This window comes from Neolamprologus brichardi, chromosome 20 (genome assembly GCF_056152115.1).
Source record: "Neolamprologus brichardi isolate AB-2024 chromosome 20, ASM5615211v1, whole genome shotgun sequence".
Classification (NCBI taxonomy): domain Eukaryota; kingdom Metazoa; phylum Chordata; class Actinopteri; order Cichliformes; family Cichlidae; genus Neolamprologus; species Neolamprologus brichardi.
The window spans coordinates 5,868,719-5,883,957 of NC_142123.1; the positions used below are offsets into that span (position 1 = coordinate 5,868,719).

Consider the following 15,239-nt stretch of genomic DNA (forward strand, 5'->3'; position numbering starts at 1 on the left):
ACTCTGTGCGCTTTATTAAAAGACAGTAGGATTTGCATTGTTGGACACTTGCAATGTGACCGATCGACTTGCCCTTCTCTGAGAGGGTGAGTCTGTATTGTAGTATTACTGCAGCCTCATTCAAAAAGGAAACACTACTCTGATTTTCTGAGATGGTCAGCTGTAACTGTTGTCTCTATTGACTCTCCTCCCAGTATTGAGTAAGTGTATGAACACATTGTAAGCCTCTGCAGCTGCGAGATCTACTGTATTGGGAGGAGAAAAAAAAGGCAGTCTTTGCCAAAGGATTACTTTGGCAAAGACTAGTGCCCCAGACATTAGTGCAGTGGTGATCCACGCAGAGAAGGGGTGGGCGATGCTGTGTACTTTGGGCCACCAGACACCGATATTGTCCTTGCTGTTACAACTGTATTTACTCCGTCTTTCATGTAGCATACTCGTGTCTGAAACTGTGATGCAGTTGTGCATACTCCAGGGATGGAGGCTGACATTCAGCGTTCCCTGACAGCTTTAGCTCTCATCACTGGCCTGGCTGATCCGCCAAACTGCTGCGTTGTTTATTCAGGTGTGTCAAAGACCCAGTGTGACATCATCACATTCACCTATGTGTGAATTAAATCATCCCTGGGAGGGTTGAATTCAGCAAGGCTCCATTATAAACGTGCTATGGCCAGTTGATGAGTGCAGGCAGGTGTGATTTTGGAAATGTGAAAAAGCGAGTCTCGTTAGTGATAAGTTGAAAGGTGAACTACTCTGCTTTTTTTTTCTGAATCATTCAGTCAAGCATTCATGTGCGTAAAACTCGCCATGTGTGGGTGTAAGCAATGACTCTTTCTAAACCCACACAGTATGACCATAAATAGTCTCACTTACGTAAAAAAAAAAAAGAAAATACATCAGTGTATTTTAGGTGAATGCATAGGCTACTAGTGCTTCCAGCACAACAACAACCAAATTCACTTCCAGGAGCTCACCAGAGGAGAGCACGGCATGAGTGCTCCCTGGTGTTCTGTCATTAATGAAAGTTTAATTCATTATCCTCTTCCATAAAGCAGAAAGATGAGTAACATTAGATGACTAACCCACAGAGAAACAAACAAGGACTCCATATTGGAAAGATCACCTGAAGGATCAATAACTGGCCAGTCCGATTGTACCAGTACAAGGCTGTGATGATAAGTTGGGTACATTTCCACCTATAGCCTATATCACGTGGATTGTCGGCTATTGATCACAGCAGTGATCAGTTCAGTATGGGGTGGGGATTCAGTGCTGTCAATACAGGGACAGAGCTCTAGGCATAGGCCTACAATAAGAGAAGCATGTGCTTTTTTTTTTTTCTTTTTTAATGCAACACGTCAAAACATGAATCCCTCCATGGATCTCTCTTAATAACAACGCTATAGCAGTGGATCAGACAGGACAACACATTCGTTAAGCTTGGATCATGGACCACACATGCATGCAGATTTTGTGATGCTAAATAGCATGGGTTCACTATAAAGGGGTTGGGATAGCATGGAAGGGAATAGATAGGCAATAGAGTAAAAGTTGCACACGGTAATATCACATTAAACGGCCAACACGCGGATTCCCAAATACTACTTGCATCCATATCAGCCAAAAGGGCTACAGGCGTCTTTGTAAGGCGCAAATCTGGTGGGGAATGCAGCCATTCACAGACGCTGAGATGGCATTCGTCTTCAACATGCAGCTCCACGATTCAGCGTTACAGTTATATTCTACATCCAGTGTCGGGAGCATATGCGCTAATTGTGCCTTAGTGTTCTGACATCCCACTAGGCAAACAAGGAGGTCTGCAACGCCAAAGAAGCGGCAACCTTAGAAAAATAAAATAAAATAAAAATAAAAACTCGCATATGGAGCGGATGAATGTAGACAAAATAACGCCTATCTTACCTGTGCCGTGAGCCAACTCGATGCCCGGTTCGGTGAGTATGTTCGGGTCACTTTGAGATCTGCCTCGCTGCAGACAGCCGTCTAGTCCATCCGATGTAGCCATGGGGAGGCAGCGCAGGAATCCTAAATAAAATATTAAAAACCCAACCGGAGGCAGGCAAGGTCAGGAGGAAAGCAGCGAGCGAGAGTAGATTTAATTCGCTCTGACAACAGCCGCTTTGAGCATCTAACAGGGAGCCATGGCTGAGCCGAAATTCCGTGTGTGTTTGTGTATGTGCGTGTATGTGCGTGTGTGTGTGTGCGTGCGTGTGAGTCTGGGCTGTGTGCGCGATGATGTGTGGATGAGGGAGGGGTGATTTGCCCCCGATGATGCCAACGGGTTGATGATGCCCATCCCTGTCCAGCAACGCGACCAAATATGCAACAGAGCACCATGCTTATTCGCACACCGATAACCTGAATTTATGGCCTTTATTAATTATTAATGTAGCTTTTTATGAGTTTTGGCAACACACCAGTAGCACCATTTATTCAGGGTCTATAAGGTTTAATATATTTGCAAGCAGCATTGGTAATGCTGCAAAATGACAGATTAAGATGAGCAGACGTTTGATAGGCTAAATTAATTGAGAATTTTCAGGCCTGTAATTGGTTGATTGGTTACAATTCACAAATTGACATATGATATATTATGTGCATTTACTGTAGTTTACATTTATCTATGGATTCATTTATTGTCTTCACATGGATATAAATATAATTTATCTAATCTACATATAAATTATAATTTGTCATACCGCTTCCTTACCGCCTTCACATGTAACTAATCGCTTTTAAAATGTATTTTTTTTTATTTTAGAATTTGCTTAAAATAAATCAGCAACATATTCCATATTAGCATATATATATATATATATATATATATATATATATGAGATACATGCTAATTTATTTTTATGTTTTTTTTTAAGAAAATATTTTTGGCTTAAAACAAAGCAGCCTCATGTCAGTGCCAAGAATGGCTCCATGGCTCCATGGCTCCATATGGAAGCAGCTCATTGGCTGATTCTACTCATGACGCGTTAACGCGGAAGTCAACCACCGCCTCGAGAGAAATGGCTGCTCACAGGTGCAGCTGCTGGTCTTGGCTGCTTATTCTTTTTAGTTTGTCCGTGTTTGTTGTCGCAGACATTCATGAAACGACGCCAGTTAATGACCACCACGGTGGGGTTGACCATAATGCACAAACAGCGGAACAAACGGCTGACCAGCCCGCGGTGGAGGAGAGACGGTGGGAAGCAACCGAGGTTAAAGAAGCCGCTACGGTTGATGCTGCAGCCGACATTCAGGGCACTTCTGCCCCTGAAACAGTGGTACCTTCGTCGGTACCACAGCCTAAAGATGACTTCCAAGAAGAGCTGGTCATCAGACCTCTGCACTCCGGAGATATTTATGCCAGCTTCCAGTTCCGCACCCTGTGGGACACAGACTTCATGAGAGAAAACAAAGGTAAGCTAACTGCTAGTAGGGAGATAACACTCTGTTAGGCACGAATAAGAAAATATACACATGTAAATGTTTTATCTTCTTATAGAAGTAACTCATGAATATACTTGAGTCTGTCGAATAGCTGACAGAAAAGCTGTAAATGTATAAAATGACAAGCATTTAAATGTTTCGGAATGAGGGTTCATATTTTGCTTCTCGATGCTCCTATAATCTGTCAGATTGAAACATTAAAAAGATTACCACGTGATAGGGCATCTGTATTTTCCGTCAGTTGACTTTCTTTTATAAATCACCATATTTTTGTTGATTTATTGATATCCACTTCCTGTTAAAATCTGCGTCTGTTCCTGTTTAGTTGGTTTCAGGAGTGTTTATACATTATTGGAAATATTATACGAGTTTAATACACTCCACATTAATTCAATAAGATTTTCTTTCTCCTGTTCTCAAAATTACAACAATGTTTGGTCTTTCTAACGCTAAACCACGTTGTTACATTTCTCAGTGTCCCACTACCGGCTTTTTCCCAAGTCTCTGGGCCAGGTCATCTCCAAGTTCTCAGTCAGAGAGCTGCACATCTCTTTTACACAAGGTTACTGGAGGACCATGCAGTGGGGGCAACCCTTTATACCATCCCCACCTGGGGCTGAGCTCTGGGTCTGGTTCCAAGACTCAGTGACAGAGTGAGTACAACAGAGATGAAATGAATGAAACAGACCCGTACTTATATAGTGTTTTTCTACTCTGAGCATTTAAAGCCCCATCTTGCTACGAGCCTCATTCACTTATTCACAAACACATTCATTAACCTGCTTTCGTAAACATTTTTTCTACACCTTAGCATTTTTAACCTACCATGCACACATGACACTCCAATGGATGCATCAACGGCAACTGGGAGTTCAGTATGTGGACCAAGGATACATTGACATGCAGACTAGACAAGTAGAGGATAGAACCACCAACCCACCAGTTTTGCTCATCCATAACCGTCCTTGCTGTTTTTTGCTTTTGTGTTATTCCTTTCCAGTTCTTATAATGACAGTGATGTTTCTCAAGCGTATGCCGAACTAGCAGACAGTTGAGGTAGTTTTTTTCCTGCAGTAAAAAGTTATGCAGTAAAATTACTCTCAGTAAAAACTGGCCATAAACTTGTTTCATTAAGACGGAGATAATCTGTCATCAGTCTGCGATTGAATTACATTCAATCTGCTTCAGATGATACATCAATTAAATGGGAATTTTATTGAATTTAATGCAAGTTTGCTCAGCTAACATCATCTCAGGATGGTGGTGCATGTGATGAACCCTCTTGTTCGTTATATTCCCAGAGTATCAATATTTGGTGACCCTGTATCCATACAATATCACCATACAAAGTATCGTAATGGTTTGCTGTATTGATTTTTTTCCCCCCACCCATATAAAACTGCCAGAAATTCTACTCCCACAACTTTTGACAACAGTTTGTTTTGATATAGTTGCTGCCTAACCTACTTTTGCTAAATCATGTTAACATTTCCACATGCCTTTTTTCTGCCTTTCCCAGTGTCGATGCTACATGGAAGGAGCTAACCAATGTTTTGTCAGGCATCTTCTGTGCATCACTGAACTTCATTGACTCCACCAACACTGTTCAGCCCAGTGCCTCCTTCAAACCCCTGGGAATAGGCAACGGTACAGTCAGTCTCCTTTTTGCATTTAGAGTAGCATCTCTAGTAATGAACCTCTGCAAAAGCTAATTGTGTCATCAGCCACCATTGAACTGTCTAATATCCCGTTATTATACAGAATTAGTGCTAGAGAAAATCCTCTTGCAGTAATCCTCTTCTCACCCTGTTCCATCACTGGTCAGTTATGATTCATACAACTTTAGCAGCATCAGCTGCCATAAAGTGCTTCAGATTACTGGAGATCAGTCTGTCATTTTTACCTTGATTCTGTCAGAGTCACAAACACTGTGGTAGCTTGAATATTTTGCTCAAAACTTTGTTAACCTCACTGATGAGTGTTCAAAGTGCTCTTAGAGGAATTCTGAAAGGTTGGCAGACTCTAGGAAGATTCTCATTTGTTCCAAACGACCATGTGTAACAAATTTCTTTCAATATTGAGTCTCAGAGATTTAGTGCAATAACCTTCTTCCTCATCTAACCTAGACATGTGCTTTGTTTTTTTGTTTTGTTTTTTAAACTATTGTTTCTAGTAGAGCAGGGCGATATGGCCAAAAATATTAATCACGATATAGATTTGAAAATTTGCGATAACGATATAACTGACGATATAATTAATGCAAGACAAAATACAACTCCACAACTTTACTAGCGCAAAAAAAACCCCATCCATTTATTTTCACTTAAACAAGCAGCTGTTTTTTATGTGCATTAAAGCTGTATAAAAATTTAATAGTGCAAATGCAAATTCCCTGCTGAAAGTTTAACCAAAAGGCCTTTCCAGTAGAAATCTGGTGACATATCCTGAGCATAACCATGTATAATAGCCACTGAAGTTAAAAAGAGGTGCTTTGCATGTTCTACAAAAAAAATGTGCTTTGGTGGGTGTCTGACGGACAAACACCAAACCAGTTCCACATCACTGAAGTTGCACCATTTTTACAAACCAATTGTGGTTCATCCGTTTCACTCAATGATCTGCTTTCTCCCTTCTCATTCTCTGTTGCCGCCATGCTTTTTCGGCCATGTGCGAAAAAAAAGGCACTGCGCATGTGCGTTTTACCCATATTCTATCGCGATATTTTATTTTCTTATTGTTGCCTATCATTGTATTATTGTATTACTGTCAACGGTACAATATGGCCCAGCCCTAATTTCTAGTGATTTTACACCTCATGCTACTGCAAATGGTCGACTTTACAGGTGATATGATTGTCAGGCTTGTCAGGTAGGCTGCACCCTGTTAGAAACTTGGTTTAGTTGTGTTTTTGTTGTTGTTGTTTTGTTTGGGAATAAGTAAACAGATGAACACTTTTTACACAGGTCCTGTTTGCATTAAAGAAACCTTTTGCAATAAAATGCGTGCTTTACCTGTACTCAGGTGCCTCTTTTTTTAATATATATATTAGATTTTATTTGAGCATGTGATATTCTTATTCTGAGGTGCATGTTAGACAGTTGAATACCCATTACAGCACTGCAGATGCCCCAGGACTCACTGTACTGCATATGCAATATTTGTGTGTGTGTGTGTTAAAGTGACAGACCACAGCTTCCTTCGCTATGCCACCCTCCCACGAGAAATTGTTTGCACAGAGAATTTGACACCTTGGAAGAAACTCTTGCCATGTGGATCCAAGGTAAATGTCTCTCTCTCTCTCTCTCTCTCCACCCCCCCCTTTTACATGTGCATTTTTCTTCCTAAAAAAACACGGGACATCAATGCCGTCTGTTAGCGTACTAAGTTTTCTTCTCACTATGTTTTCCGAACAGGCTGGTCTCGCTGTCCTTTTGAAGTCAGAGAAACTCTTCCACAGCAGTTTTCATTCCCAGGCAGTGCACATCAGGTCCGTGTGTCAGGACTGGCAGTGCAAAACCACATCCTGGGAGCTGAGACAGACGTTGAATTCAGTCTTTGACCTGCACAACTCTGGACAGACCAAACGAGGTGAACGAAAGCACATTTTTTTTGTTCTCTGTCCCATATTTGGGTTTTGGTAATATTCCCCTGGCTTTTGTTAATTCAAGCTGTCTCTTCCCTCAGAGTGGTCTTTGTTCAAGATGTTCTCTCGGACCCTGACAGAAGCTTGTCCGTTGGCCTCCTCCAGTAAACTATATATTGACATCACAGACAACCCTCAGGTTTGCTTTTCCTTTAATATAAAATATGCAAATCTAAATCATTAGATAATTCAAACCTTAGAATACAAAACATCAAATTGTGACAGCTATATGAACATGGAGGTGTTGCTGATCTAGTGGATTATCTGTTGATAAATGGCACTACTTGTATGTATAGATAATGTCAAATTTATTATTGAAACTCTGTAAGAGTTATGATTGGAACAAACCTGTTTTTATTTTGCAGGGGGAGCAGTTTGAGCTCAGCCCAGCCACTTCCCTGCTGAGCCAGGCAGTGGTGCTGGGAGACAGACGGACCTTCTCTGTGTACGATCTGACCCAAGAAACAACCTTTGGTTCTGTGCGCTCCCTCAACCTGCTGATTCGATGGAAGTCCAATGAGGGTGAGCCAGAAGAGTAGAGACTGTATAATGTATAAAGCTGTGTATAATAGTCAGAATATTGTTTTGAAGAATGTATGATGAAACAAGAACAAGATAATAAAATGCACACACATTCACACATTTTTAAGGCATTTCTTTGATTGTCACATTAGTTTTACACCCAGTGAATTATTAAAATCAGTCTTACTTTCTGTCCTCAGGTGAAATGCTGCGTCCCTTGCTCCATGCTGAGCGTTATGTGGCTGGATACGGGCTGCAGACAGGAGAGATTCACACATTAATGTACAACAACCACCCATACAGGTCTTTCCCTGTACTGCTGCTGGACTCGGTGCCTTGGTATCTTCGTCTCTACATCCACACGCTCAGTGTGACGAGCAAGGGAAAGGACAACAAGCCCAGTGAGTATTTTTAGAAAGCAGTAAATGATGTGTGCACTGTTAATTTGCAATCAGAATAATAAATTTACATAGTCCCAAAAACAATTTACCTTTGAAAGACGACCAATATCCTGTACAGTGAGTACACAGTGTAGTACAGGATATTGGTCCGGTACAATGTCCTTAACTTCACTTAAGGCCACTGTGGAAATAAGAATATCATGGAGCAGCTGACTTGTGAATTATTAATTAAATCAAAAATGTATGTCTTATATGGCCTTCACATGTACAGTTTGGTCCACATATAAACCTCAACCATCCATCCATCCATCCATCCATCCATCTTCATCCGCTTTATCCGGGGCCGGGTTGCGGCCCCGGATAAAGCAGCCTAAGCAGAGAAGCCCAGACCTCCCTCTCCCCAGCCACCTCCTCCAGCTTATCCGGGGGAACACCAAGACGTTCCCAGGCCAGCCGAGAGATATAATCTCTCCAGCGTGTCCTGGATCTGCCCCGGGGCCTCCTCCTGGTGGGACATGCCCGGAACACTAACCCCAGGAGGCGCCCAGCAGGCATCCTTGTCAGATGCCTAAACCACCTCAGCTGGCTCCTTTTGATGTGGAGGAGCAGCGGCTCTACTCTGAGTCCCTCCCGGATGGCCGAACTTCTCACCCTATCTCTAAGGGAGAGGCCAGCCACCCTTCGGAGGAAACGCATTTCCGCCGCTTTTATCCACATCTCGTCCTTTCGGTGAATACCCACAGCTCATGGCCATAGGTGAGGGTAGGGACGTAGATCGACCGGTAAATTGAGAGCTTCACTTTTACACTCAGCTCCCTCTTCACCACGATGGACCGGTGCAGCGTCCACATCTCTGCAGCCGCCACACCAATCCGTCTGTCAATCTCCAGCTCCCTTCTCCCCTCACTCGCGAACAAGACCCCGAGGTACTTGAACTCCTCCACTTGGGGCAGGAACTCATCCCCGACCCGGAGTGGGCACTCCACCCTTTTCCGGCTGAGAACCATGATTTGGAGGTGCTGATCCTCATTCCCGCTGCTTCACACTCGGCTGTGAACCGTTCCAGTGCGAACTGGAGGCCTTCACCCAATGAAGCCAACAGAACCACATCATCCGCGAAAAGCAGAGATGAGATTCTGAGGCCACCGAAGTGAAAGCCCTCCGCCACTTGGCTGCGCCTAGAAATCCTGTCCATAAAAATTACGAACAGAATCGGTGACAAAGGGCAGCCGTGGCGGAGCCCATCACCCACCGGGAACGAGTCCGACTTATTGCCGGTAATGCGAACCAAGCTCTTGCAACGGTTGTATAGGGATCGAATGGCCCGTAGCAATGGGCCAGACACCCCATACTCCCGCAGCACCTCCCACAGGACAACCAGAGGGACATGGTCGAATGCCTTCTCCAAGTCCACAAAACACATGTAGACTGGTTGGGCAAACTCCCATGCACCCTCAAGTATCCTTGAGAGGATAAAGAGCTGGTCCAGTGTTCCGCGACCAGGACGAAAACCGCATTGTTCCGCCTGTATCCGAGGTTCAACTAGCGGACAAACTCTCCTTTCCAGACCCTGGCAGTGTAATCCCCCTGTAGTTGGAACACACCCTCCGGTCGCCCTTCTTAAAGATGGGGACCACCACCCCGGTCTGCCAGTCCAGGGGTACTGCCCCTGATTTCCATTGACATTGTAGAGGCGTGTCAACCAGGACAGCCCTACAACGTCCAGAGCCTTCAGGAACTCGGGGCGGACCTCATCAACACCAGGGGCTCTGCCACTAAGGAGTTGTTTAACTGCCTCAGTGACCTCGCCTCGGAAATTGGCGGGTCATTCCCCTCATCCCCAGACTCTGCTTCCTCCTCGGAAGACGTGTCAGTGGGATTAAGGAGGTCCTCGAAGTATTCCTTCCACCGCCTGACAATTTTCTCAGTCGAAGTCAGCAGCGCTCCGCCAGCACTATACACAGTGCAGGTAGAGCACCGCTTTCCCCTGCTGAGACGCCTGACGGTTTGCCAGAATCTCTTCGATGGCAGTCTGAAAGTCTTTTTCCTTGGCCTCTCCGAACTCCTCCCACACCCCCGAGTTTTTGCTTCAGCCACTGCCCGAGCCGCATTCCGCTTGGCCTTTCGATACCTGTCCCACAGGCTAACCAAGCCCAATAGGACTCCTTCTTCAGCCTGGTGGCTCCCCTCACCTCTGGTGTCCACCAGACACCAGAGGTGTGGGGTTCGGGGATTACCACCACGGCAGGCACCAACCACCTTGCAGCCACAGCTTAATGCAGCAGCTTCGGCAATGGAGACGCTGAACATGATCCATTTGGACTCAATGTCCCCAGTCTCCCTCGGAATGCTGTTGAAGCTCTGCTGGAGGTGTGCGTTGAAGATCTTGTGGACTGGGGCCTCTGCTAGACGTTCCCAGCACACCTTCAATACGCGTTTAGGTGTACCAGGTCTGTCCAGCGTCCTCCCCCGCCACCTGATCCAACTCACCACCAGGTGGTGATCAGTTGACAGCTCAGCCCCTCTCTTTACCCGAGTGTCCAGAACATATGGTCGCAGGTCTGGTGATACGATTACACAATCGATCATCGACCTGCGGCCTAGAGCGTCCTGGTGCCACGTGCACTTATGGACACTCTTATGTTCGAGCAAGGTGTTCGTTATGGCCAAACTGTGATTTGCACAGAAGTCCAATAACAAAACACCGCTCAGGTTCAGATCAGGGAGGCCGTTCCTCCCAATCACGCCCCTCCAGGTCTCGCTGTCATTACCCACGTGAGCATTGAAGTCTCCCAGCAGGACAACAGAGTCTCCAGGTGGAGCACCTTCCAGCACCCCACCCAGGGACTCTAAGAAGGCTGGGTACTCTGAACTGCCACTCGCCGCATAAGCACAGATGACAGTCAGGACCCGTTCTCCGACCCTAAGGTGCAGGGAAGAAACCCTCTCATCTATCGGGGAAAACCCCAACGTACCGGCAGCAAGCCGAGGGGATATTAGAATACCCACCCCAGCCCGCCGCCTCTCACCAGGGGCAACTCCAGACTGAGACAGAGTCCAAGCCATGCGTAGAGGTGAGCCCGACTATATCTAGCCGGTACCTCTCAACCTCACGCACTAACTCAGGCTCCTTCCCCACCAGAGAGGTGACATTCCATGTCCCAATTGCCAGTCTTGACAGCCGGGGATCAGTCCGCCAGGGCCTCCGCTCCTGGCCGCCGCCCGGCACACAATGCACCCGACCCCTATGGCGCCTCCTGCGGGTGGTGGGCCTGCAGGAGGATGGGTCCATGTCCCCTTTTCGGGCTGTGCCCGGCCGGGCCCCATAGACTAAGGCCCGGCCACCAGACGCTCAAAAAGGGAACATGGCCTGGCTCCAGGGCGGGGCCCCGGTAACCCTATCCCGGGCAGGGTAAACTGTTCCCTCGATGTTTTCTTCATAAGGGTCTTCTGAATCGTTCTTTGTCTGGTCCCTCACCCAGGACCAATTTGCCATGGGAGACCCTACCAGGGGGCAAAAGCCCCCAGACAAAGATAGCCCCCGGAATCCCTGGGACACACAAACCCCTCCACCACGATAAGGTAGCGATTCACGGAGAGGACCTCAACCAGTCTACAAAAAAATCTTATTAGCCTTTGCGCTGTTTAGCATTAGCATATCACAAATTCAACTAGAAGACTATCACACAGCCACCTCCCCGCAACCTATTTAACAAGCCTGATTTGGTAGAATAGATCTAAAGGTAAAGCAATACATCTTTATTTTTTTGTTTCTATGTCTGCAAGTCTTACTTGGACTGTTTCATGGATCTGAATATGACCACTGAATCATTTCTTAGGAAGTTTAATTAAATAAAAGAAGAAAAATAGAAGATCTTACATCATGTTGTTTAGTTGACTCTTGCAGCTTTGTCTTTTGCCATGAAACACCTACACATAAAAATGAAAGTTGCACTTACAGCTCAAAGAAACAGTCCATGAGTGCATATTTTCAGTTCAGTGCTGTCCCCTGTCTCTGACCCCCATACCTTGATTCAAACATCAACATGATGATGCTAATTATGTTCTTTAAAAGCACAAATTGTCAGTGGCAAATGAATACACAGCCTTCTCTTTACACTTTGTAGAGGTGCACAATAGTCAGACTCCCACTTGAGCTGAACTTGTGTGCCTTCAACTTGATTTCATTTTCATTTTTGTTGCCTTCTGTTAGTTAGCTTAAATGTCCTGTGGACATGTGAGCATCTTTGCAGGCTTTGATTTTTGATGTTGACTTCTTCAACGATGGATATTATTATTTAGTCTTTTACTTAACCCTGTAAAATCTGAACCATGAAATAATTGCCAGAAAAATCACATTTTCTTGAGGCTGGAGTTTTTATTGAACCTGTCATGAATTATGAGTTTTGACTTGTATGATTTTTGCTACACCAGCATTTCTATGCAATTTATTGATGACTATTCATCTTCAGCAAAAATGTGTAAAGGGTTTAAGGTTAAATAAATCACACTAACGATGTAAAGGTCTCAAAAACTCATGTTTCAAATATGATACATTTGACCTTACAGGGGTAAGTCGGTCATGCTGTTCACAGCCCACTGTAAGATACTTGACTTCCCACATTAACCCACAGGAATGGTTAGTAAGGGTTCATGCAGTTGCCTCTTTTTGCCACAAGGTGGAGAACATGAGTCATGTTTTCTGTAAGAAACGATTATCAAATACATATGTTGGTGTTCATTTCTAACTTGAATAACATGCTGTTATTGATTAAATATTGTCCCATTATGTAATTTATATAAACCAATGATCTGTGTCGAAACTAGGGATTCACTGACTGTAAAAACTCTGGGTTGATAGCTGTTTAAAATATAATTTTCTTGACAGCAGATGCCAGAGCCTTTGTGTTTGTGCAGTTCTAGTTTGAACATTTAATCAGTGTATTATTGGTCACTTGTTTTTTTCTTCCTCTGCTAGGCTACATCCACTACGAGCCATCTAAGGACCGTGTGAAGCCCCACCTGCTGGAGATGCTGATCCAGCTTCCTCCAAACTCTGTGACTGAGGTTACAGTGCAGTTTGAGAGGGCTCTGCTCAAATGGACTGAATACCCACCCGATCCCAACCACGGTTTCTATGTCGGGTATGCACATAGGATTGCATGTGTGACATGTGTTGCTTCTCAAATGATTTTTGCTTTTTATTTTTTAGGATTTTAAATTAATGTCAGACTTTTATTGACTAAAGTCCTTGTCCTTGTCTTTAACATTTAGATCTTCAGTTATTAGTTCTCTTGTACCAAGCACTGTCGCCATGCATACAAACAGCACTCAGGAACGACCACTTTTCAGCAGCTTGTAAGTACACAGCCCCCATTGCCCACCCACCTTGATGAAAATGACATTTATTGTGTTTTATTCACGGACTGTTTGAGTTTCTGCACAGACACGTTTATCTAGAAAATGGGATGATCAAATTTTCCTCTCTCACCAGTTTTCCCTGTAAAGAAGAGTCCAGCTACTTTGTCCGCATCTACACAGAGCCTCTGCTTGTCAATCTGCCCACTCCAGACTTCAGCATGCCTTACAATGTCATCTGCCTGACATGCACTGTAGTGGCTGTGGGCTACGGCTCTCTATACAACTTACTAACGCGGAGCTTCCAGATCGAAGAGCCCAACCCAGGACTGGCCAAGCGGATCGCTAACGTCATCCGAAGGATGAGGGGCGTTCCGCCACTCTGAGGCTTTGTGAGCATGCCAAGTGGCATCTTTTAGAAAGGAAGTTTTCCTTTTGTTGAAACTACTGGAAAATATATAATATACAGGGAAGAACTGGGACAAATACTGCTATGAATGTTTTAAAACCTGTCAACTTGAGGATTTGGTTGTTGAATGGAATAAGATGAATACATTTGTGTTTTAAAGCAATTTCTTGCTGCCTAAGGACAAAAAAAGTAGACAGGAAGTTGAAGATTTGTTCTTGTTTGATAAATATCAGGAACCAAAGCTGAGCAATGGGCTGCAGTGTTTTAATACCCCTTCGTTTTGGGGGATTTGGGGTAGGGTTGTTTTTTTTTTTTGTTTGTTTTGTTTGTTTGTTTGTTTGTTTGTTTTCTGGATTTTTAAAACTATAACCCATTACATCATAATGCCACACTGTCATTAAGGCATACTGATACTTTGAGGAAACAGTGATGTCATATCTCACTGCACTCTGAAGCCTCTGGGCTCACTTAGAAATATAATCGCTTTTGGTCTCTAAGTGGTCTTAAGACTTATTTGGCATCTCCGCCACTATGAGGTACACCAAGTCAAAGTCACTTCAGGATGTCATAACGTTTTTCTTTTTAGGCTGCTTATCTTAATTGAAACTTCATTCATGACAGCGCATTAAAAACTCTAAAACTCATTCCAGTATGATGTCATATATTGTGTGAAACAAATTCTAAAAAGTTTAGACTTAAAAGTGATAAAATGAACTTTTTTCATGTTTCTACGCAGGATATCAATCGTTGTCAAGTAAAACCGAGCTGCCCTTTACCAAATATTTATTTGGCACTGATTTTGGTTACAGTTTTGAACGTTGAATGCAATTGTCTGAGCATAATAAAAACCTTTATTTGTTGAATTATTAAGTCATCAGTTTTGAGCACTTTCGTTGTCTTACAACAAATACACTATGGACAAAAGTACAGAGCCACACTTCCTCTTCTCCAAATTCAGGTGCTTTCACTCCTGTTGCTGCAGGTAACAGCTAAGCAGCCTGCCTTTATTTGTTAAAGGTTGTTCTAAAGAGCTCACTAAATTTGAGTATGGTAGTGTAATAGGATGCCACCACCGCAACAAGTCAGTTCATGAAATTTCTTCCCTCTTAGATATTTAATGATCAGGTGAAGTGGTGATATAGCAAAGTGGACGCATCTAGGAGCCACAACAACTCGGCCTCTAATTGTTGGACATGTAGATCTTCAGAGGGGTGTCACCAAGGGCTAAGGTGTACAGTTTAAAAGTCACCAAAACTGCTGACTCAACTGCAGAACTCCAAACACCGCTGGGATTAACATCAGCACTAAAACTGCGCCTGGAGCTTTGTGGTCCTGGGTTCTATGGCTGAGCAGCTCCTGTAGATGTTAAATACTAAATAAAATACTGCCATGCATTTACTTTTGTTTAAGCCTTTTACACACATTTTTTGTTTGTTTTCCTTCCTAG

The 15,239-nt window shown here is 44.0% G+C and overlaps 2 protein-coding genes across 3 annotated transcripts in view; one reads left to right on the top strand and one right to left on the bottom strand.

The window, feature by feature from the left end:
* The window catches only part of phactr3a (phosphatase and actin regulator 3a), a 32,903-nt gene extending 30,629 nt beyond the window's left edge, over positions 1-2,274 (bottom strand). The window contains exon 1 of one of the 2 annotated variants that reach the window (XM_035905613.2): positions 1,921-2,274. In XM_035905613.2, the coding sequence (XP_035761506.1) occupies positions 1,921-2,023 (103 nt within the window). In that variant the 5' untranslated portion in view covers positions 2,024-2,274. The remainder of the gene's footprint in view (positions 1-1,920) is intronic. The other variant, XM_006785505.3, reaches the window with a different exon arrangement.
* A 680-nt stretch (positions 2,275-2,954) lies between these two features.
* Positions 2,955-14,655, top strand: pigt (phosphatidylinositol glycan anchor biosynthesis, class T). Its single transcript, XM_006785504.3, has 11 exons — positions 2,955-3,429; positions 3,935-4,112; positions 4,979-5,106; positions 6,639-6,739; positions 6,873-7,047; positions 7,144-7,241; positions 7,468-7,624; positions 7,825-8,025; positions 13,004-13,169; positions 13,300-13,383; positions 13,520-14,655. Exons 1-11 carry the CDS (start codon positions 2,955-2,957, stop codon positions 13,767-13,769), a joined length of 2,013 nt encoding a protein of 670 aa, XP_006785567.3. The 3' UTR covers positions 13,770-14,655.
* Positions 14,656-15,239: the final 584 nt, after the last annotated feature.